This window comes from Xiphophorus hellerii, chromosome 1 (assembly GCF_003331165.1).
Source record: "Xiphophorus hellerii strain 12219 chromosome 1, Xiphophorus_hellerii-4.1, whole genome shotgun sequence".
In the NCBI taxonomy this organism is placed as follows: Eukaryota; Metazoa; Chordata; class Actinopteri; order Cyprinodontiformes; family Poeciliidae; genus Xiphophorus; species Xiphophorus hellerii.
The window spans coordinates 9,158,090-9,182,857 of NC_045672.1; the positions used below are offsets into that span (position 1 = coordinate 9,158,090).

Genomic DNA, 24,768 nt, shown 5'->3' on the forward strand with positions numbered 1-24,768 from the left:
GACAGAAGTGAACCCTGAAGTGTTTGCTCCTTTGCATGCTAAGGAGTGAGTGTAATAAGCTGTTTCATCAGTTCTGTAACTTCATGCTTCTCTCCATAACTCACAAAAGAGCTGCACTCCCCTTTTCATCCTCTGAATGCAGAGTTAATTACTGTAATGTGCGTGACGGGAAAGACTTCGCTCCTCGTCAGCATTCTGCTCGGGCAGCGACCCAGCACGTCCTACAGAGGAGCCGAAAGAAAGAAGAAAATAATAGGAAGCCTAAAATTAGAAGTTCTTTTCTTCTTATTATTATTAACATGGTTATTAAATTTGGTTTGAAACTGATCTGGAATACGAGCTTATATCTTTTAGTGTCAGGAAGATACCACAACCTGCCTACAGTGGCATAAGTGGGACATTTTAAAGTAACATGTCGTTGAAACACCTTTTGATTCAAGCCTACAATTCAGTCCACATTTACCATCAATTATAGAGAACTGGATTAACTCTTTTTAATTAAATGGCACATGACCTGGGAAACAAATAGGGGCTCAACAACGTATTGCAACCACTTTTCAGTTTAACTGTAAAGGAAATATGCTACCTTACAATCGAGAAAAAGATCAATCAAAGTCAGACGTCTCACAGCATGTAGAGCAACAAGCATCCTGGCAAGGGTTTGTGTCGACTCATTTTATCTTTTTCGGCTTTTTTCCTCTGAAAGGCAGAGCAACAGACGACTCTGAAAAGAACATAAATAAAATGTAAAAACAAGAACTCAGTCACAGACACCCCATTACATCATCTACCAGAGGCTTTTTAATGCTCCTCCTTGTTAGTGAGCCAATGGGGGACGTAGTGTGAATAACAACACAAGGTTTTACAGACAATGAAAACATAATTTCTTCTACATATAAATGAAGCAGCTGTGAAAACATCTCCTAATGAATTTCTGGGTAAAACGGTTGCCTAAGCACTCTTATGGGAAACATAGCAGGTTTATCAGTTTGCTGCTTGCGTCGGATTCATTATTAGACGTCTCAAAAAGACTCAGCTTCTCTATGAAGCAACATATGGCAGAGCTGATAAGTGATGAATTGAAGGAACACGTGACTCCACCCGCTCCTGCAACCACGCACACACGCGTGGAAGGTTTAATCAATACACACATAATTGAACCTTTTCATGCGTTTGAGATGCTCTGCCGTAGTGGAAAACCCACGTTTAGAGCATTTAATGAGCCCAAAGGAAATTGCTGTGCTTAAGAAGGTGCGATTATAAAATTCTGAAACTAAAAAAACCGAATAAATATATCCAGTGGCAATCCAATCCGTCTGTATTCTCATTTAATTATACTTTGCCTACTTTCCTACCTTGTCTTATGTAATCAGAGGGCAGGAAAATCCTGAGTTCTTAGTTACAAAAAGCAGCTCCTGCTGCGCAAGGCTGGGTCGGCCACAACTTATCATCCACCCACTTCATAAATACCTGGCTGCTGCAACCACCCACCTGTTTCCAGAACGCACTGGGGCGTGACCTCGCCACTGCCTGCTGCGTCACTCTTCAAGTTGTCACGTCAAACCCTCACAAATCGCCTTCAAGAGGGCAGTCAACCATTCTGAAGTGCAGCCAATGGCAGGCAACAAGACAAATCCAGTTTTGTGTCAAGAAACGGATTCTGATGATGTCGATGGTAAAGGTAGACTTTAATATACAATGAGAAATGCTTTTGTGTCATGCTTTTACTTTGAATTCCATAATGTCTGACTATGCTAAAGCAAATTATGTTTAGATTATGGCAAGTTTTACATTTTAAATGTAGTTATTTGTCAGTAATGTCAACTTTACTTTGTTGTTTCATTTTATATGAAAGATGAAGCTGTCTTAGAACTCAGAACTGTTTTCTGATCAATGTTGAAATTGCTCCAAACACACAAAAACATATCGTGACTTTCTTTTGTCCATACCACCCAGCTACACGGGTATATATAAAGAAATTTGAATATTAGTGTAAAAGTCACTCAATTCAGAAAGTGAAACTCATTTTATATTGATTCATTAATATTTGAATAAAATCTCCTGAGCTGTTTCTTTAGCTTACATGGTGCGTTTATCACATGTCAGCATAATCTTTTAGCATTTGGTTGAAATCTTTGTAATGATCTGACACATCTCGGGTAACGGCAGCTGTAAAACATTCTTTTCGTTGAATAGCATGATTAGATTTTTTGTTCACTCAAACCACATTACCTGTATACTCTTTTAAACCAACAAAAAAAAAAAAAACAATACACTGTGTCTGACATTATTCCAACAAAGAAGCAGGTTGGAGAGAACTTCCAGTGATTACAATAAACCTGTGAAATCAGTGATAAACAATCATTAATCTGATACAGATTTTGCAGAAGAAACTTTTCTGCGTTTTGAGAAATTGATCAATTGTACGTAAGCATCAGAACACTGAATAAAAAGCCAGATTCTTTGATTCTTCGGTTCCAGTTTTAACTGCATCATCAGCTTTACATGGTGAATGGCTCCATCTAGTGTTTACAAAGAACATAATGTGACCAAAAATGACCTTTTACTGATGTTTTTATGCTTGTGTTTCTCAAATCCAGTCCTCAGGCTAGGATTCCTCGAAACACTGCCTAGAGGCTTGTGTCCTGTTATTGGTTATTTACAACAGGTCATAACAGCAAGAGGATGCTCTACGGAGTACTAATAGTGCTTGTCATTGACGCTACAGCAGTCACTAAAAGTGGCATTTTGTGTTAATTTTTTTTTTTTGACACTTCCAGTTGTCATGTGGAGGAATTTAAATTGTTCTTATTACACAGCTAGATGTACTGGCAATAATTATTTTAAACCTAAAATAATTAGGTCAATTTTCCCAATAAACCTAATTTGCAGAAGGGGTTCAATCATCTTCAGCACAAAGTATCCATTGCTCTGTACGTTGCCCCTTTAGTTATAGGGAAATTGGCAGATCAGGAAGAGCTTCCACGAACTGGACTGATTTCCTAGGCACTATCCGGTTCCTGGAAGAGCTTTTCCATTAAAAAAAAGAAGAACAACAATTAAAATAAAACACAGCAGGATTGCAATAATGCACATAAAATAGCCACCAGAGCACATTTGGTGCCAAATCAACCAGCTCTTCTTTCCAAGCAAGAAAAAATGTTATAATAGAATTCAAACTGTGAAAAACTTTACATGCAAACTAATATGTAATTACTTCCACTAGTTACTTTAAGGAATAACTTTATTCTTTCATGCAGAGTAACACATTCTTCAGACTGACTAGACATGGAAATCTTTACACATAAAGAACAAAACGAAAGGACTTGTCTGTCTTGAATGACTCAGGTGAAAACCGTTGCTATGTCAACATTTAGCCAATAGAGGGCAGAGTTTGAACGAACAACAGAGTGCCCCATCCCAGGGCTTCTGGAAGATTTCACCCTCTCACTTGTTTTACAGCGCAATATATCAAACCGTCCTTGGATTTTTCAGCGATTATATACTGTCAACAATTAAAACTATTTTTTCAATCTGCAACAAACCAACATTTTATGTTATTTTATTTTTTTACATCTAAAGGGTTTGGGCATTCCCAGAAAGGGAGAATGACGTTTGAGGTTTCTTCTGAGTTGAAACTTTAGCGGGTAAAGAGGCAAGAGTTCTTCCAACGAACAGCAAAGTCTCACTCCTTATTTTTTTTTTAAATGTGTGAAGGACTTTTTTTTTTTTTTTACTTGATAGCAATATGGTAACACTACGTTACACCCCTTGTCTAGCCAGAAAGAAAGCATGGCTATAAACAAAAATAATCCGGATGTATTGAAAAGTGCAGTTTGTCCAATTGTATCATTCAACGGCTATCACAACCTGCATAGAATTGTAAAGTAGTAAGATAATTAAATATATGAAAGAATGATTACTTTCAAGTAACTTTCCTGGAATTTACTTGATCAAGTTATAGTGTGAAATACAAAAGTTTGTTTGTAGTAAATCTAAAACCTAAACATTGCAATTTATTGTTAGAGGTGGGTACGACAAGTAATATGAGGTTGAAGAACTTTTTGGGGGATAATAACCAAGTTTAAAATTGACTTCAACATTTAGTGTCACTGCTCTATTTTGCAAAGATGCTAGTGAATTTACTTGATTTTTGTTTTATTGTTTAAAGATAATGTGCACATTGTTCTAGAATTGTATCTGATTACATCATTGCCCTAATCAAACAGCTCTGACGTGAATAATCTTCCTCATAGAGTACATTTTCAGTGGACATGGTTTTAATTATACTTTAGTAGCATCATTTGGAAGTAACGCCACTCTTACTTGAGCTACAGTTTTGGGCACACATACCCATCTATCTCTGTTGGGTTTAGTTGCAGTTAAATAATCTCTGTGTTTTGCCTCGTCACTGTCATGCAGCGCTAGAAAAAACCCACAACAGTTTGGATGCTCGTGCACTTCCGGGACTTTCGTAATGTCGTGAGCGGGGCGCGTGCACGGCGGCAGGAGCGACCCTCCTCTTTTCAGGCAGAAACCGGTGAATCGGTGAAAGCGGCCAAGCCCTCCCTGCATCTCATTACTGCTTTAAGCTTCTTCTATTTTTCTTTAAACTTGAAGGAATTGACGGCAGAGACGCGGACGGAAGGTGAGACACTCAGAGCGACTCCTTATTTGTTGGTTTGAATCCCTTTAAAACTACATTTCTGTGTTGGTGTGAGAGTGCGGATGGTCATGAAGTGCTGCTGCCCCCCCCACCACACACAATAGAAGTATGTAAGGCATTCTGCACTTGCGCACCTTCTCTTCCTTCCTGCGGTCTGCATTGCTGCGTTAAAGCTTCATTCCGTGTTATGAAACGAGTAGAAGCGCGCGGCTTTTGTTGTTGTGTGACACCAGCTGCCAGCGGTGACACATCTGCAGGGTTATATGTCCTCGCAGATGAGAAGTTTTCGGTTTAACCTGTCCAGGAAGGTTAAACCGAAAACCAAGTGCATTTTGACATACCGTGACTATATATATATATATATATATATATATATATATATATATATATATATATATATAATATATATATACAGTACAGACCAAAAGTTTGGACACACCTTTTAATTCAATGAGTTTCCTTTATTTTCATGACTATTGACATTGTAGATTCACACTGAAGGCATCAAAACTATGAATAACACATGTGGAAATATGCACTAAACAAAAAAGTGTAAAACAACTGAAAATACCCCTTATATTCTAGTTTCTTCAAAGTAGCAACCTTTTGCTGTGATTACTGCTTTGCACACACTCTGCATTTTCTTGATGAGCTTCAAGAGGTAGTCACCTGAAATGGTTTTCACTTCATAGGTGTGCCCTGTCAGGTTAATAAGTGGGATTTCTTGCCTTATAAATAGTCATGAAAATAAAGAAAACCCATTGAATTAGAAAGGTGTGTCCAAACTTTTGGTCTGTACTGTATATATATATATATATATATAGTGCTGATTTGAACTTGCAGTGTTTTTAAGTAGCCTTGGAATGAGTGGATCTAGTTTCAGGGAAGTCCAGAGGTGAAAGATCAGGGGGGCTCACAGATGGAGCTGCTCAGTATCACAATGCTGCCCCTGTATTGGAAGCAACCTGCAAAACTACTGGTTTGAAGACACCACACCCTGATGGAATTACACACCACTAAGCTCAACTTTTCCAAAATTAAAGTTGTCCATGAATCAAGTAGCCACGTACTCAGAGCGATTCTGTGCCAACAAAGTTGTAGCAGAAACATTTGTTGCAGCTTGGTGGATTTGGACTCAACTTGACATTTGATGTTTGTTGCCTGGTGTCTCACATATTCAGTCTCTTACTTTTACAGTTAGGTGTAGGCCTGGTTTGTAGCATCAAGGCTTTAAATGGTTTCAAATGTTATTAAATTAATGGCTGATCTTTTGAATCCATTTTTTTATTCTCAGGACTTTAACATATGAAAGAAAACTGTGTAACTGTTTCTTCAACAGAGATAATCTTGGAGAAAATGAAGAAATAACAAGATTATTTCCAGGTATGTTTCAGATCATATCTCTAACCTTTGAAAAAATTCAAAAAATAATAATATTTTATGAATAATTAAAAAAAAAAAAACCCCATCAAAACTAAATATTGTTTGTAAATAGGACAGATTGTGCATCCTGTTGAACCATCATAGCTCAAGAATTAAGCGTAAATCACTGAATTCTTGTTTTCTGTCCTCCCTTACTGACCTTTAGGTCACGCTGCTTTTCTAATACGACATTGGTTCAAGAATCTTCTTAATTATTCCCAGCCAGATTCAGCATTACTGCCTGAGTATTCAGTTATGTTTGTTTTTTTGTCTTGTACTTTTTATTCTGCTAATCTTTGACAATGGCTGTCTGTACAAGTCAACATCATGTACCCTCTCAGGTCAAATGCAGATGTGATATGCTAATTGGGATGTTGACATTTGCAGTGTTTACTGATGTTAGACTGCTTATATTTGTGGAGAAGAAGTGTTTAGAATTAATGAAAATTGTAGTTGAGAGAACGTGTTTGGTGTAAGACCCATCTGGTGGGTTTTATAGAAATGTATAAAGTTCCATATATCATACTTAAGTTCAAGCATTATTTTAAATGTGGCATTCTGTGTCGTATTTAATTTATTTCTTTCTGCTATACCTAATGCAAGTTACATCTGCTGTCTTTTTTGGCAACGATAGTTGACTGCAACTTCAATTTGAGGTCCTGCTTTAGACCAAGTTTGAAATTTCGAATTAAGTTATTTAAATGTCAAACCTATATTCGCAGGCAGAATCTAATCTCGTTGTTGAAGCTAGAGCGAACTCTTTCAAAACAAAGTTATTTTAAAATGTAGCCCCAGACTAAGAGAAAAACATAATTAGATCTTCTTTGCCAGCTCTTTGGATCCTAACTCAGCTGCAGTGTCACTTTGACCTGCACTCCTGCTTGCAGGAAGTTGATGGATGCTGGTCGGAGCCGTCTGACCACGCTTCAATAGGACTGGCAAGTAACAAATTCAGGTTGTAACAACAATATCCTGGTGGCCAGTAAATATGAAATCACAAATCTTAAAGCTTACGAAGACTTTTACATAAATGTCTGCATGACATGAATGTAAAAAAATCTGATTATCTTTTTTGTGAGAGAAAAAATAAGAGATTACAACAAGAGAAATGCTGTAATAACAGCAAATAATTCAAAATTGAAGAACAGTTGGAGAATGTAGCAAAGTGAGGAAAAGTGGTCAGTATGTCCTTCCCATTATACTTTTAGAAACTTTGTAAACCTGCAGAGTGAATTGCTCTGTTGGGACAAAAATGGAACAATCTGACTTTGATGTGTGACAGACTTGATCATTGAGATGCTTTATATGCAAGAGGGGAAATTTACTTCTTTTTTTTCTTCTCTTTTTAATAAGAATATCATTGCCCAAAAGAGGTTGCTTTGATTTCTATTTAAATCTTTGGGTGTAGTTTCCACCAAATAGGGGTTTCGATGATAAAACTATCATGGCAAAGCGTTTCTTTTAATTAGTCGTTTAAGACACATTCAGTTTTCAGCAGAGTTTCTTTGGGAAAAACCTCATATGTTACTTTAAAACAAAGCACAATGGACTATATTTTTGAATCAGCTCACCATCCTGGATAGTTTTTACATATTACCGTTACATGTTTCGTATGCTTCTCGTCCCCTTCTGCAGATTTCAAAGCAGATTGTTTGGCCTCGTGCTAAAACTAGTCTCCTATTGTTTTTCAGATTTTATCAAGGTCAGAAAAAAAACATGGCCTCAACACAGAGAGCTGAGACAGGGAGACCTTTTCCCCGCAGTATTCTTAGTGAACCATAAACAGCCTGAGTGAACCCGTTTAACCCTTTCTGATTGGCTGGACAGCTGCCAGTAACATCCAATTGGCGATCACCTTGGGCGATAGAATGTGATCCTTCCCCTGATGCGTCCAAACCCTTCCCCCACAGGAGGTACAAGTATTCACCGGACGATGGGTGAAAAACCACTGTGCAACAAAAATGGTCATTGTTTTCACTGATATTTGAGAACTTTTATTAGTTTTTGAACCAAAGATGAGATCATTTGTTCATGTAGATGTTCTTTTCTTTTCCGTCAGCTGAGGTAGGTGGGCTTTACATGTCACACAGCCGGGTTGGGATTGACCCGGGGATTTCTGTGTTTAAAATTATCCAAGCCGTTTCAGGTCAACTCTGTTTCCTGATCGAGGTCACTTATTTTTTGCTTGTGTGTGACCGTCTGGGTCAGTGAGCTGGAATACAGGCTAATCCATGTGCACTTGGCGAGTATTTATAGGCTCATAGATAAAATTAGAATAATGGTCTGATTCATTTAGTGGGTAATTCAAATACCCTTTTCAACACTGACTGCAGATTTCTCAGGGATTATATTAACCAATGTTCATACTATAAACTTATTCAAGTGGTTTACAAAGAGAGTCATATCATATGACCTGTACATTGCTATAAGGCAATAGTCTACAATGTATTTTTAAAGTTTGCTATTGAAATATTAGGTAGATTGGCTCACCTGTGTCCCTTGGAAACATACAGATGTGACATTAAAAACTATTGAACAACGTGAAGGGTTAAAGTTGTGACTTAAAATCTGCTATCTTTTGAAACACTGCACACTAATCGTGTTTTTCGCGGTTTTCAGGATGTTTTGTGTCGTCCCTAGGGAAGACAAAATTTTACTTTATATTTTTAGATGTCTAGCTGCACAGTGCCACAGTTGGTAGAGCTTTTGCCTTGCAGCAAGAAGGTCCTGGGTTTGATTCTTTCTGCATGGAGTTTGCATGTTCTCCCTGTGCATGGTGGGTTCTCTCTGGGTACTCCGGCTTCCTTCCACAATCCCAAAATATGACTGTAAGGTTAATTGGTCTCTCTAAATTTTCCCGAGGTGTGTGTGTGTGTGTGTGTGGTGGGGGGGGGGTGTGCATGCGTGTTTGTCGTGCGACAGACTGGTGACCTGTCCAGGGTGACCCTGCCTCTCGCCCAGAACGTTAGCTGGAGATAGACGCCAGCACCTCCTGACCCCACTAAGGGACAAGGGTGTAAGAAAATGGATGGATGGATGGATGGATGGATGGATGGATGGATGTATTTTTAGATGTTCTAAATAAAGAATGAGCAACAATAATAAGACATTTAGCAAATCAGTTTCTGTGGAAACAAAATTGATAGTGGTTCAAGAAATCTCATGATTAGTATTTGTGAAATCTTTTTTCTTCAAACATTTATCTTGCTCACACCGAGGTGAAGGTTTGCACTCTCTGAATGCAGTCTCTCTTTGACCTGTTTGTTTATCCTGTTGGCTTTGGATGAAAGCAACCTGGCTTGATTTGTTAACCCTCTCCCTCCCCACTTACACCACCAGGCTTCAGTACTGTGTAATTGTGTTACACAAGCAAAGCGAATTTGATGCAGACATAAGTCTGTAAGCCAGTTCCACATAAAAAAAAAAAAAAGTTATACAATATCCATTAGCAGCTGTCGTAAAGTGAAGTGTCAGTGGTTTTGTTATTCTTGCAAATTAACTGCTTCAAATGCAAGAGCGGGTCAGCAGACAGTCAGTAGACATTTTAGTTTGGTACCACCAGAGTGTTCGGCTCAAAGAGTGTTGCATAAGAAAGCCTTTTCATTTCTCTTTTTGTTTTTTCACAGTGTAATGCAAAAATACTCACCACCTTTACTGTTTTTTTTCTTTTTCATTTATCATGTTGTAATCCCATACTACAGTGAATAGCAAAACGGGTTTATGTGACCAACCAACACTAAGCTGTTTAATTTCTAATCAAAAGAAAAATGATTCATGTTTTTATTTGTATATTTTACTAGTAGGAACTGTAGTTTGTAAATCGCACACTTGGTTACATTTGTAAAGTGGCTTAGCACCAACGTAAGTCAAGGATCTTTTGCTGTATCCACCTTACAAATCAAAATCAAATCAATAAAATTTTATTTGTATAGCACATTTCAGCAAGAAGGCATTTCAAAGTGCTTTACAGTCATAAAAAAACACAAAAACACAAATTCATGCAACATAGAATCAACAATCAAAACATTAAGTCAAATGCCATCGTTAAATTCGTAATTGATTATGTTTCAAATACAACTCTAAACAGGTGGGTTTTTAGTCAAGATTTAAAGGCACTCAGTGTTTCAGCTGTTTTACAGTTTTCTGGAAGTTTGTTCCAGATTTGTGGTGCAGAAAAGCTGAATGCTGCTTCTCCTTGTTTGGTTCTGGTTCTGGGGATGCAGAGCAGACCAGAACCAGAAGACCAGAGGGGTCTGGAAGGTTGATCCAGACCCCTCTGGTCTTCTTCATCACCAGAACCAGATATAAATATGGAGAAGCAGCATTCAGTTTTATGCTCCTCTGAAAAAGAACAATTGCTGAAAGATTTTTGAAGTAGTTTAAGTAGTTGCAAAAATACTGACAAAAAAAACAAACAAACAGATTTTAGCCTTTTAAATCAAGACTAAAATCTGTTTAGGGTTACTTGAGATTAATAATAACTGAGATACAGATTCACTCCAGTCTTATTTACAATATTTTATGATTTTGACAATGTCATTTGTGAAAATCCAGTATTGCTTGTTTGTTGTTGTATGTTCTCATCATGTAAAATCTTAAATTATTTGTTGCTGAAATGTGCTATAAAAATAAATTCACTGTGCCTTGTGGCCATTTGCATTCATTTCCTCCTGAGTTAAGGCTGTTCTCAGTTGGATTTTTTGGATTTACGTCTTGACTTTGACTAGGCCATTCCGGATAATGCTTGTTTGTTCAACTGGAAGTTAAGGGTTTAAGGCTTCTTGTATGTTTTGGGGGGTGTATTCTTACATGTGGATCGTCATGCTTGTAACAGTTTGAGTTCAGCTTGTGGAAAACAGTACGATGCCGCAAGGTGGAGCCTGAAAGCACATCCACTGTTCCAAGCACATATGCGTGGCTGAATATAAACGAAGAGGGAAAAACTACTGCTAAATATTTGATAGACTTGTAAAACCAGCTTAAAGTCACACAACTTTATAAGTTGTGTGACTGCATTCAACAACTTCATAAGTTGTTGAATGCAGGTAGATTTTATCCGCAGTGCCTTCTACTAAGAAGTGCAGCAAATTGAGCAAAGGTATAAAAGCAAGGACAGCGATTATTACTCTTTGAGACTGAAGCCACAATTACACCTTTGTGTTGCAGCTGTTCAGTCTTTTGCAGTCTCTGACATGTTTGGTCATGCAGCCCCGTCAATTTTCTCATTACCTCTGACTGCGTTCCCTTCCCCTACTGAAGAATTGCTTCCCTAATTCTTGATACCTCCACCACAAGCTTTACCCATTCAGATGACGTGATTATGGTTAGGAGCACCGTTGGTTATCTAACACATATTCAGTTTTTCATGGAGGCCTGACAGTTTGATTGTGTTTTCACTAGACCAGAACACATTTTACCTTTGAGATTTTTTTTGTTTTCTTCTGTCGGAGTGCACGACTAATACCTGTTCTCACAACACTCACCACTATAGTGACTTGGTGACTCAAAGTAATTCTCTACTTGCCCAAGCTGTCAGTTTAAATAGTCTTGGTAAGTTTGAGGTTATGATAGATAAATACTCTCCAACAAACCACTGAGGCCTTTACAGCCCCGCTGGATTTATACTGAGGTTAAATAACAGGTAAATGTTTGCACTGGATTTTATATAAGGGTCTTGAACTAAAGAGGGTGAATACACATACTGCCACTCTTTTTAAATTACTTGTATGACTGTCTTCATATAAGCTCTGATGCCGGGTATTAAGTATTTTCCAGGCACAGAGTGCCATTTTATAGCACAGTCAAGTAACTATGTTATTTTCTGTTGTTGTAAAAATTATATATTTATCAAAAAAAATAAAAGAAATTTGACTTCACATGATAGCCGTATGAAATTGGTATCTTTCTCTTTAAGAAGCTTTTCTGACGCTCTCTTTCAGGACGTAATCAAACCCATGTTTCTCCGTGATGCTGGTTACAATTGTTCTTAGAAGTGTTGGATCAGTTCCACCAGGTGTTTGCTAATCACTACTGCGGCTACTCTGATGGAGGTGTGTCAGAAAAAATTGTTGAGTGTCAAGGCGAGGCCCAACAGATTTACTTTCACAAGCAGAGGGCTGTTCTGTGTGGCGGCAGCTCCAAGGTGGAGCTTTGCCACAATACAAGCAAAGAGACTTCAGTTTGTCTTTCAATCTGTTCAATCAGGCTTTTGATGAAAGTTTGGTTTCTCTTTAAAACAGTGTCACAACTTGACTCATTTAAATCTTTCTCAAAGTTGTGTCTCCCACAAAAATTTTTCTTTTTTAACTCCAGTTTATCTCTCCTGGTATAAAAAAACCAACTCTGAATAGAGGAGAATTTCATCTCCATGAAGCAGTGCTTGTCCTTCCTCTCTGTTATGGTTTGAGGTTCAAGTACTCAGATTTCTCCACATTTTTAAAGAACTCTTTGGGGATTAAAATCATAATTAGGTGTTGGTTTGGGACAAATAAAGATAATCTGTCAGCTTATGTCTCTTAATTTGATTCTTATACAAAGCTGTCATTTTTAAGAAGCTTTTTTGTATTTGGTGAGACATTGTGTTGACAATTTTACTTTGGAATAAGTCTTGTATAATTTATTTTTTATTCTGAGTGATCTCAAAAATCCTTTTGCACACACCTCTTAATCTAGGTGATAAAACAAAACTGTTGACTAATTAATGGCACACATTTGATGCAAATTATTTCTGTATAATACTGCATCTTTTAACAACTTGTGAGCATTTATATTTTGTATATAGTCCCACTATATCTCACCTCAGAAATTGAAGGAGAGGATGGAGAGAGAAACACTCAGATAAATCAGTTTTTTAGTAGTAAACTAGATTATTAATATTAGCAATTAGAAGAAGATGCTTAAGAGGAAGCCACTGTAAATTTACTGTGCTGCACATCTTCTTCAACATGAAGCGAAGATGATTTAAACAAAACCATGAAATTAAAACCACCTGATCCTGAAACAAATCATACATCAGATCTCCATTATGTTTCATTGAAAACTTTACCTCTGGGATATATTTAATCGTGAATTTCTCATACAGTACCCATTCTCAACCCATATTTAAGTATAACAGTACAGTACAGCACAGTACTGAATATTACTGTGTTATTTAACAGGTATTTCATTGCCTGTCATGAACAGAATAGCTTTCCTGTCTTTCCTTGGGCACATGACGTTACATAAAGCGTCATGGCAATGAGTCAAGCGGTTTCTGGCTGCTAACAAGCTGTACTGTATGTCTGCTAAAGTTTGCTGTGACCTACTTTGGCAAATCTGAAGTTTAGAGACAGCTTACTGTAAAAGTGTGTTTTATCTAGTCTTGTTTTTTTTCTTATCTGATTGAGTTTTCTACAATTGACTTTTGCAGCAGCTTTTGTGCAAATATGAAAGAGTTTTCTAGTTGCTCTGTTGGGTTGACAATGTCTAATCTTTTTAGATCGGCAAATAGCACTGTGCTTTAAGGAAAACATTTTAAAAAGGCTTTATCCCTGTTAGTCTGTCAGCACATAAATCAAAATCATAATTGAAATGTTGAAAAAAGTGACAAAACATCTCACAACATTCTTGTGTTGTGTGCTGTAACTCTCACTGTTACATTAAGTTGTGCCATTACACTGTTTAACTCAATTGTGTCAGTCAGAGTTAAAATGGAAATGCAGCATTAGAATTATTATTATCAACCTCATCATTTTGTCTAGAAGACAACTGAATCTTTAATTCCTTCATCTGAATAATTTGATGTAAAATTTCTAATAAATTCTATTTCTTCAAAATAATTAGCTACTTTGTAATTCTATCTGAATGGCAAATAAACTCTTACACATCGATTAGATCCTTTTATTTCCTCCTCAGTATTCAGACAGGATCTGGTTTCTACAGCTCTGCTCGCTGTGCTTATCTTTTCCCCACCCCACCTACCACGGCCCTTTGACCTCCACTACCCCCCACACACAAACACACAGCGTGCGCTTCACAACGCTGCCCTATCTCAGCAACACAGAGATTCCTCAACTCGCCAGATATAACTTGACCACAACTTGTTTGGTGTCATTTGTTCGTTTGTTTTAATTCGGTTTATTAAGTTTTGCACACAAAACAGTATCTGATGGAATGTCCCACAATCACAAGGACACATCGTGTTGTGGACAGGTACTAATGAAGGCTATCAGTTGTGCTCAATATTGAGCATTCAGAGAAATCGCTCTGAAAATTTTGGCCGATAAAAATATCCGATATCTATATTGTGTTATGCCCGATAATAGATGTCATGCTATACTTGTTTACTACACTTTTGAGACTGTGAAAAAATGACCACACCGTGTACACTGCTTCAGTTAAGGATGCCCACAGTTTTGTGCTTCATTACCGTCACATGACCGTACAAACACCCCATGGTCATCCATTTCCCCCTCCTTAAACACAAATGATGAAAACAAACATTGGTTGTTAATATCAGCTCTGTTTTACTTTTCAAACCGATACTGTTAAAAAATCGACTGATATCAATGTTGATGCCAAAATATCACGCATCCCTAACAAAAAACTCTTTTTGGCATTAACACAAGGCTTGGGCGAAATGGCATATGGTCATAAACTCTTTTCTTTCCTATGTTTTCCTTTATTTGTCCAGTCTGAGTTCTTTTTCACATAATGAAGCAAAACTTTTCTTTTACCAAAGGCACACACCTTGGTAAAAGCTACTTTAATATGTGTTGCCCTCATTTCATTGTTAGCAGTAGGTCGGAGAAAATCCAATGAGTGAGGCAAGTGTGATTTTCTTTTACAGAAAGGTGAAGCTTTCAAAGCATCCTTAAACTCTTAAAAGCTCTCTGCCTCGCTCTTTATGTTTCTTCCTGGCATGTTTTGCTTTTTCTGTCTTCTCTCCAGCAGCGCCTTCAATCAGTGGGTCATCTTGACCTTTTTTCCCCTCCTTCTGAAGTGATTTTTAAAATGTTTCTCCAACTCGGTTTTTCTCTTTGTGTATTCAGAAAATGTGGTGTGCAGCTGGAGAATAAGTTAAAGAAGAAGCCTTTTAATACAAATACAGATCCGTACACTTTTCTTTAGGGTTCTGAAATGAAGTGCTGGAGTTGATGAGTACAGTTCTCACGTTTTGGTTTATGTAAATTTGCTACCTCACATAAACCATCTCACTTGTTAAAAAGCTTCAGGCATATGGATCATTAGCTTCAGTCTGTACTTTTCCAGAGAAAATCTGAAGATAAACAGACAGAGATATGGCAGCTGGGTTTTTAACCTTGGACTGGTTCGACGGGCTTCATGTCAAGGCTCACACATTCATGATCACATGAGTTCAGCTGGTCATGATTGCGCTCCAAATGAAATGCCTGTCCATATGTCGAAGCCTGTTGCCGTTATAACCTTTAAACTTTGGTACAACTTCCTATAAAACTCAGTTTATTTTCATTATTCTGTAACTTTTTGATCATCTAATCAGTTCTAATGTGTTGTTTTTCTACATATAACATTGAGCTAGATTTCTTATGATCTGGAAGCTTGTTAACAATTGAAGCCATCTAAAGGTCAAAATAGGATGTGTTGAAGTTTACACATAAACGACTATCCATTCATTTTACTTACACCGGTTCACTATCTCCAACAGTGATAGTAAACAGAGCAAGAGTCTCGGGACTAGAAATTGGCAATTTACCAGTATCTTGGCATACCAGTTTTAACAGTTAGCATTAGCAAAATCACTAATCATTAACCGTTCTTACAAGTTTTAAGCTTCTCCAGTCTACAGACGAGAGCATATTTCTCCGTATACTTCCAAATATCAGATGAATTGTTGATACGTTGAAGAATAAAAGAAGAAACAGTACGACTTGAGACATTTCACCTCACTTCTCAAGTGGTTGAATTCAGTAATTGTAGCAATAACTAGCAATTGAATTGTGATTTGATGTGAAAAACCAAACAAAAGAAAAATGAAGTATGGCTACAGAGACCAACTCTTAACTGTACTTTCTAAATTATAGACAATAAAACATCAATTTACCATTTAAAATGTGTGTCATTCATCACTTTTATTCAGGTAACACTGTTTTAAGTTGGGCTAACAGTAGCATGTCTGACTGCAGCCATACTTCTGTGTTTCAGGCGCATGCAGAGTGGCCATGCTGAGAGAGCAGCCGCCGTGGGGTTAGGATGTCTGACGATGAAGAAGAACAGCTGAACCAGAGGAAGAGTGAAAGAGAGATCTGCTTCATCAGTGATGACAGTAGAGATTATGGAAGTGGTGAAGAATGGTTTCATGGTGAGTTAATATGATAGATTAATCTGATCTCATCTTATGTGTCCACTGTCCATAAGTGTACCCACAACTAAGTAAGAGGGAGGAATAAATTAACTGAGAGCTACGTTTTTAGGCGAACCAGAGTTTGCTTTTTTGGTCTTCATCAGAGTTCATTTGGTCAGTCACACCTCCCAAATGAACCTGACTTTCTAGGCAGACTAGAGTTTGATTAAAGCAGACTAAACAGGGCTGGTGTGAATGCACCCTAAGTCTTCATGGCATTAATGATTTAGGAGGTTTAATCGCTCTTGTTTGCAGACTGTGGAGACCTTTGGGCCTCTGATCATTATGAGTCACTATTAGATAACCCTTCTAAATTTACAGATTACTTGTATTTTTCCACCCTGGCTGAACAGACCTGTGAACATCTCAAGTACTCCTAACAAACCTCCTGTTTCTCACTGTTCTCTCTCTCTCACATGCAAACAGAGCAGCATGCATGCTCACACACAGAGACCGTACATTTTGTCCTCATTAAATCTTACAGCTGTACTCTGCAACATGTCAAGTTGCTTTGGTGGACGCTGCAGAATTCCATTGACCCTGAAACTGTCACTGCATGAAAAGTGGGATTTCCGTCAGCTATTGACACCTAGCACTGCTGTGCGCTTAGAGATTGAGGGCTATCGGCAAGAGTTTTTTGTCAGAATGGGAAATTGTAGGGAACTGTGAAGAATTGTCAACAACTGTGTTGCCCTGTCACCCCCCTCCCCTTGGGCCTAGGTGAGGCTTTCATATTTTAAAGACGATGCTGGGAGCCACACAAATGCAAATAAACTCTTGAGCACCGGCCTTTCTGACTGTCGTTCCTGTTGTAGTTCACCCATTTTCCCTTCTGTGCACCACTCAGGTCTGTTTACCAGTTCCAGGACCCGACCAAAACCCCTCAGTGTTATTACCTTGAGAAATAATGAGATTTGTTTAAGTATAAAACATGCCAAAAATGTTCTAATGTTAAAAAGTCATACAAATGAAACAAATACAGAGTGACATTCACCATCCAGCGTTTGGCCACACTTAGCTCACCTTAGGGATGTAACCAAGTGTGCAAAGTACAATTTTTAGGGTAAATCTGATAATACATTGTCAACATTGCATGTTTGTCACGCTCATCCAAGATTGTGTGGTGGAATGCAGACAGAGCCACCGCTGTGCACATTTCCAAGGGAAGTGTTTCTGCCGACATGAAAGCACTGCGCTTTACATAAAGCACATCAGTTGTGTCATAACGGACAAAGTTCCAATCACTTGCACATGTGAAATATGGGTCAATATTTTATATTGGTCAATATAAAAAATATAGTACCAATAGGCACATGTTCATGGCATACTAAGTTGTTGCTGACTCTTCTGAAATCGCCTCCTAATCTGGACTTTGTGATTAAACATTCTCAGTATTTAATCACAAATACTGAAATAATGGCTCAAAAAAGCCTGTCTTCCAACATTTACTCCTTCAAATGGAGATGTAAATACATGTTGGTGTTGCAGTGCAATGGGCCAAACAGTTTAATACATTTTGAGAAGTCTGTAGGGATTGTTCAGTTATACAAGTATGCCATGAAGAAGTATGATTGGAGAAAGGATATTAAAACAATGACCCTATCTTATGCATTAAAATATATCTTGCAGGTGTTTAAGTTTTGGTTTAATTGATTATATAAAACCAGAATATACAGGATTACATACAATAGACTTTTGTTGGATGTGATCTTACTTTGACATTCCACCCAGCTGTAGATTTATCATTGCATAACTTAATCAAAAATAATAATAAAAAACATGTTCCACAGTGGTTCGTTGTGCAAAAAATATTTTTGTGAACAATATTCAAACTAAATGTTACTCTGCACTGATTGTTTTAAAGACCCAGAGTCAGGTCATATTGGAGTATGCTATTCCATGTGATGATTATGAGATGTGATCGTGATTATAAGGAAGCATTGATAATCAAGTTCTTGAATTTTCCAACTTGATGTTTGAGCTTACGAAGCATTTGTATCACACTTTGTATAATTGTCCCAGTCCAAGAGCAGAAATGTGTAACAGATATATTTTTTAGTCTAAAGATTTAAATTTTAATGATTGGGAAAAAATAAATAGTCATAAGTGATGCAAAAAAGGCTGTTTTCACAACTAACTAATTGTTTTTATTGAAAATTACAAGCAGCTGTTGTAGAAAATGTATAAAAACCATTTCATGGTGAGGCACCAATGGAGGTACAGTGCCATGCCCAAGTATGCCTATTGTACCCCTTGAACTTTTATGTGGACTTTTGAAGACAAACCAATAAAAAATAAATCTATATCAAGCATCTCAAAGACCATTCCCATCCACCACTTTAAATAGAAAGAGTTTAGACCCGATGAAGGCTTATGTCTACCAATTTCTGAATATAACCAGCAAAGGAATGTGATTTCAGCTTCAAGAAGAAACCAGAAAGTCCTGTCTTCATTGTGAAACATTGTGGTGGCAGCAATATGTTGTATGGAGGTTTGTCCACAGCAAGAACAGAGAAGCTAGTCAGATTTGATGGAAATATGGAATGGAGCTAAATGCAGAGCAATGCCAGAAAAAAACCAGTTATTTGCTGAAAAAGACTTGAGACTGGGAAAGGTTCACCTCCCTGAAGACAGGTTCGACTACTTTTAAAAAGACTGACATCCAACTGTTTGATCTAAAATACCATATTTCCGTGCAACTTCCTGTTTAGGCTTGTTTGTATTTTGCTCCCTTCAACTAAGCAAGCCTGATTCAGAGGACATTTTATGGGGTTTCCTCAGTGTGTGTCGAAAGGGGAGGATCTACATGCTCGTCTTCCTTGCTTTGCAAGTCTATTTTATTCCGGTGACATCATCCGCCCCCCGCAGTCTCTTACGTCTGTCCCATGGTTGCTATGACAACTGTCACCAGGATGCCAACCCCCTTCATGGCAGTAACATCCTCCTGGTTAAATGTCCCCATTTCTATCTTTTTCCCCATGTTTTCTTCTTTTATTCACCTTTAAACACGGTGTTCTCCAAACTCATCACCATACATTTGTCTTCATGCTCCCAATGATTGCTTTGCCATTTTTTGATCGCTAAACTTCACTTGCTGGGATTTCCAACTCTCCTACTGTCCCTCAGTTTTATCTTTGTTTAATTTGCATACAAACATTATTAACAAAAAAAGGATTACATTTGAGAAAGGGTAGGGTATGCAAACCTAAGAAGTTCAAACCACTGGGCTAAAATGTTGCATCCTTACACAAAATTGCTAAAACACCTCCCTACTGATTATTTCTGTATGACTTCATTGTTCTCTGCAGCATTTCTATAAAACACACTGAGGAATGAGTTTTAAATAAAACTGGAAAAAAAAACATCAGTTTTTAAATTCAATGAATATGTTTTTTCCCACAGAGATTTTGTTGTCATGGTTATTACTGACACAGAAATGTACCAGCTGTAAATACCCACATGTTAGGGCCATTCACTTCCTACAAAGTTGCATGCAATATGAAATGGTCTTTGAACAATAAGCTTTCAAGGATGTCTGAAGGTCTTCAACTATATTTTTTTTTTTGTGGTTGTCATCGTTTGGACTGCCTATTTTTCTTTATTATCTTATTGGAGTAGTATAAGGCACATGCATACCTGATTTATGTGAAAAAGCTGTTTCACCACAGAAAACTGTAAAAAAAAATTAAGGACTCTGAGGTGGACCAGATAACATCTTCCAAATAAGGAATATTTGCAGGACAGATTTCACATTTTAATGGCATCTTACTTAGTTTTCAGGTTTTGTGAAGTTTTGTGTTTGGATTAAAACCAATTCTTTTGTCAGTGTATTAGGAGCTTTTTCTGGATTTGTATTTGTACAGGTCAAAGTTTTTTGAAGTTATTTGGTTTTCTTCCAACTCTTCCTCTTTAATCTTTTCATTATTTCTGTACTACAGAACAAAATTTAAATCCCTAAATAACCGGGGGAATTACCATGGTGTGCTCGTTCGGATTGAAAATTTGTTAACACATTTAACAAATTTAAATGTGTTACATTTTTAATTCTTCAATTTAAAATGTGCAAAATTTATAAATTTTAAATTGGAGAAAAAATAGAGTTTAAATGTCTATTTTTTCTACAATCGTTCACTTTGCAGTTTGAAAAGTTAGCATGAGGTACACAGAAGAATCAACAACAGTAATTTAGGAAAGTCTGTTGTGAAGACTGCTGGGAATGATAAAACCACTGCTGATTACTCTAAGCCAATAAAATAGTTTATCGCCTACCAAAGTGTTTTTGTTATTTTAAAATCTTATTACTTTTGATTTCAATGTACCACTCGTTGGTGCAAAAAAAAGCACTTTATGCTACAGGGAATAAATTCTTACCAAAAAAATGTGAACAGTGCATACAAATAAAAAAGAATGCATGCAAACTCTTAAGCTTGTGACAACTGGGCAGCACTGAATCTGTGCCCTTATAAGTGAGGCCATTTGTAAAAAAAAAAATTGCCATTGAGAAATGGACTTGGCATTGGACTAATAAAATAAAATTGCCCTGCAAACTGCAACTCGATGCTGCTGTAATACTGGGTCAGGTGGATGTGTCTGCAAAAGAACACCCCGAGGAGATTATACAGCCTGTTGTTGTCTCTGCACAGTTCAGATTGTCGTGAGGTCTGTGTCTGCACATGCACGCGTTGACTCCAGAGAGGAGGACAGTAATAGTCTGTTAATTAGCCTGTTGCTCCCCTGCCTGTGTTGTGTGGGCGTCGCCAAGCAGAGCACATTCACGTTCGCGCGAGCTGAAGAAAAACAACTAAACATGTTTCCTCCCACGAATGCTAGCGACACCCGGTTGTTTATTAATCTGATAATGAAACTTGTCAGCTTTAGTTGAAAGTGGGCAAGCTGCTTTAACAGGAAGTTATCCTTATAAAGCAACTTAGCAGGTGATATTAAGCTAACTTCTCAAGTCTTCGTTAACTGCTTTATGCATCTTCTTCCCATGTTTTCAGCAATCTAATAAAAAAAGTACAAAAATAGGACTCTGACGCTCTGCACCAAACAGATAGCAAAGGTCATCCGGTGAACTAGATGAGGATTTAGGAACCCCTAACAGATCTTATTATTTCACCATCTGTCTTGAGTTCGCTCCATTTTCAAGCACAATCTCTACCGATGAATCTACCCACAACTTACCTGCGGAGTTCTGTTCTGTCTTCAGCACAGACATCAAATAACTTGCTGCACAGTGGCCCTGGTGCGTTTTTCCTGAGATTTTCCTGCCAGCTGGTCGCACAGACTTTCAGTCATTGCCACATCACACCTGTGGTGAAAACTTGCTCCTTCTTCTGTCAGTTGACAGTTCTCACTATCTTGCTTGATGGCTCAAAGGAAAGTAAGCAGAAAGTTGACTTTAACATCCCTTGCTGCTTCAGTCTTTTCAGAAATCACTCACAGATGGTCTGATCCTTGTTAAATCCAGGCCATACATCTACACATCTCTGCCAAATTCAAGGTTTTTATGACAAACATATTAAATTATTTGCAATTCATCCGAAAAATATAAACATTTTAAAAATACAAACTTAAACATACCCCAACAACCTTTAAACCAATGCTTTTCTAAAATACCTTTTAGTTAAAGGTCTGTCAGCATCTTCCTTACACACGTTCTCCCAATCTGCAACCACACAAAATGGGATGCATGAAAAGCAACACGCATACTTCCAACATAAGACGGGATTTGAAGTTTCACATGAGATTTTGATACAAAACACATGGCGGGAGAGGAAACTTAAAAGAAAGGGTCACCATTTTTCTCAATAGATTCAGTTCCATTGTAAGCTTTACGATTCCTGATGCCGAATTAAATATTCGAATTTCTAATTGTCCGTAGTTTTCTATGGCAATTTTGCACGTCCACGTTCGCATGTCCGCTGCACTGTTTGTGACAGATCAGCAGGAGAGAAAATACGGAAACATTTTAGCAAATCTTCCTAAGCTTTTACTACCACTGTGAGGGCTGATTGCTTCTGTGCTCCAGCTCTTCACTTTCTCCACTGACACAGATTTGAGTTGTTCCTGCTGCATATATCCCTTCTCATATTCTGTCTTTGTGTGAGTCTATTTGCTGTTATTATCTGTCAATTTGCTGCTATTGCACAGAAATTACCCACTTTGTGGGACGATAAAGGACATTTCTATTCTATTCTATTCAAATGCATGTTGGATCCATTATGAACATAGCAAGAAAAGAGAGAGTTTGATCTGAAATAGGATATTGTCAATATTGTCAACATTCACCGCAAATTTCTGAAAATAAATAAATAAATAAAATCACAGTTGCTACTCTTGATCTTGCTATATAACCCATTTTAATCTTTAGATCACACATTTATTATGGCATTAGAATTTATCGTTAAGACCCGGTTCCTTGAAGTCTGCTGGGACTATATTGTGAATCATAACATTTCATAACATCATTAGTGTGTGTTGATGTGTGCGAGTGACCTGATTAAGGGCTGCACAGAGCGAAGTGTAGGAGGTGATACAGTAACACCAGCTGGTCCACATACTGACACACCAGACTGCCAGATAACATGGTGTGTGTGTGTGTGTGTGTGTGTGCGGGGGTGGGTGTGTGTGTGTGGGGGGCTCTTGGAGCCGAATCTTGGTTGCACAGAGATCAGGTACCAGGCTGACTGTCATGTCAGTCTGATAATGAGTCTCAGTAACTCGTCAGCACAGCCACCTGTCATTATTGTGCTCAGTCATGTGTTCGCCGTGGCCTTCGAGCTGTTCTGATGTTTACTCACACTTTTATTACTCAAACTGATGCCACTAAGATGGAGTTTTTTATTCTGTTTGTGATGGTTTGATTCAGCATTTGTTTTTCATTTCACTGTCAAAAAGCAGCTGTTTTGTCATCTTCTGATATTTTCTGCAGACTGATGACTTTTTGAAATTGTCTAAAGAATTTTTTTCAACAATGGAAATGCCACATGTATTAGCAATCATAATGATGGTCAGTAGTTAGGCTTCTCGTTCCTGGTCCCGCTGTCCTTCATGTTTGAGAAGAGTCCCTGTTCCAACACGCATCAGAAATGATTGAATTACCTTCTCTGCAGGTCACTGAGTTCACACTATTAAACCAGGTGTGTTGAAGGGCAACGGGTTTGGAAGACCAGGGTCGATAAACAGAGTTAGAAGACCTGGACACGGTTTCTAAACTTGGGGAAAATACTTTCACTGCTGTGTCTGTTGAAGAAGCAAAGCTTCCTTTTTGGCAGCAGAGCTTTTAAAGAATATCAACAGATCAGATCTCATTTTATTGCTGAATTTATGTAATTCCGGTTTATGATTAGATGAAAGTAATTGCTTTGTTTGCATCAATTTGCTCAGTAATATTCTAAATCTGCTCACATGACAGGGAATTTTTAATGCTAATTAACTACTTGTCACTTTTTAATTTACAAAAGGATAGTGTATGTGCTTGATTGAATAATTTTGTGGAAGAACTACAAACGGTTTTAGTGAAAGAGAAAAGTATTTTTTGTGAGGCTGTTTTTTTTTTTCAAATTACAATATAAATAAATCAAGTGCAAGTGTTCTGGAGAAAGTTCTGATCACATTTGTTTTGCTCAAGATTGAAATGTTTTTTGTGTTTTTTTTCAGCCAGCTATTTATAGGATTTGTAAAAGCACTGTGTAGAATAGTGAACCTATTCCTTCCCCCAATAATGTACTGAAATAACACAGCAATTATTCCATAATCGAACAAACTGAGCAATTTAGTATATTTCAACAATCTCTTGAACTTTTACTTTACAAAAACATTTTCAAAAACCTAAACAACTAAATAATATCAATAAAAAAATTAATAAGTCTAATAAATAATTAATTACACAACACTCGGTTTTGAACAGTGGGATCTGTTGCTGCTTCGTACAACCTCAGGTTTAATTCCTGCTTTAGACCAGCTGCTTTGTTGGTGTCTGAGGAATCCATGACTAACTCAAAGGAAACTTTATGGGTTTAGTAATTATCAATAGTTTGTTGGCCAAATAAAATGATCTCATAGTCATCACCTGCACCATGTAGAAATGTATTCCTACTGTAAACAGCAGTCAACTGTGTCAAGAAGTAGAATCTTTTGTCGTTGTAGTTTTTACTTTGTGTTGTTTAAAGAGAAGGTTATAAGACAAAGACTCCAAAGCATATTGTTGAACTACTACTATTCGGTAGTAATAGTTACCCACTGATGTCCACAGGTAATGGCCTGCTCATTAAGGTAGGAATAGAAAAACATGAATTTGTTGGTAGCTTCTTTTACT

General features: G+C 37.5%; 1 protein-coding gene across 1 annotated transcript in view; it reads left to right on the top strand.

Annotated features, from left to right (window-relative positions):
• Positions 1–4,521: 4,521 nt before the first annotated feature.
• The window catches only part of LOC116721690 (helicase ARIP4-like), a 61,104-nt gene continuing 40,857 nt past the window's right edge, over positions 4,522–24,768 (top strand). Inside the window, 2 exon segments of the mRNA XM_032565579.1 lie at positions 4,522–4,648; positions 16,250–16,406. Of these exon segments, the coding sequence (XP_032421470.1) occupies positions 16,298–16,406 (109 nt within the window). The 5' untranslated portion in view covers positions 4,522–4,648; positions 16,250–16,297.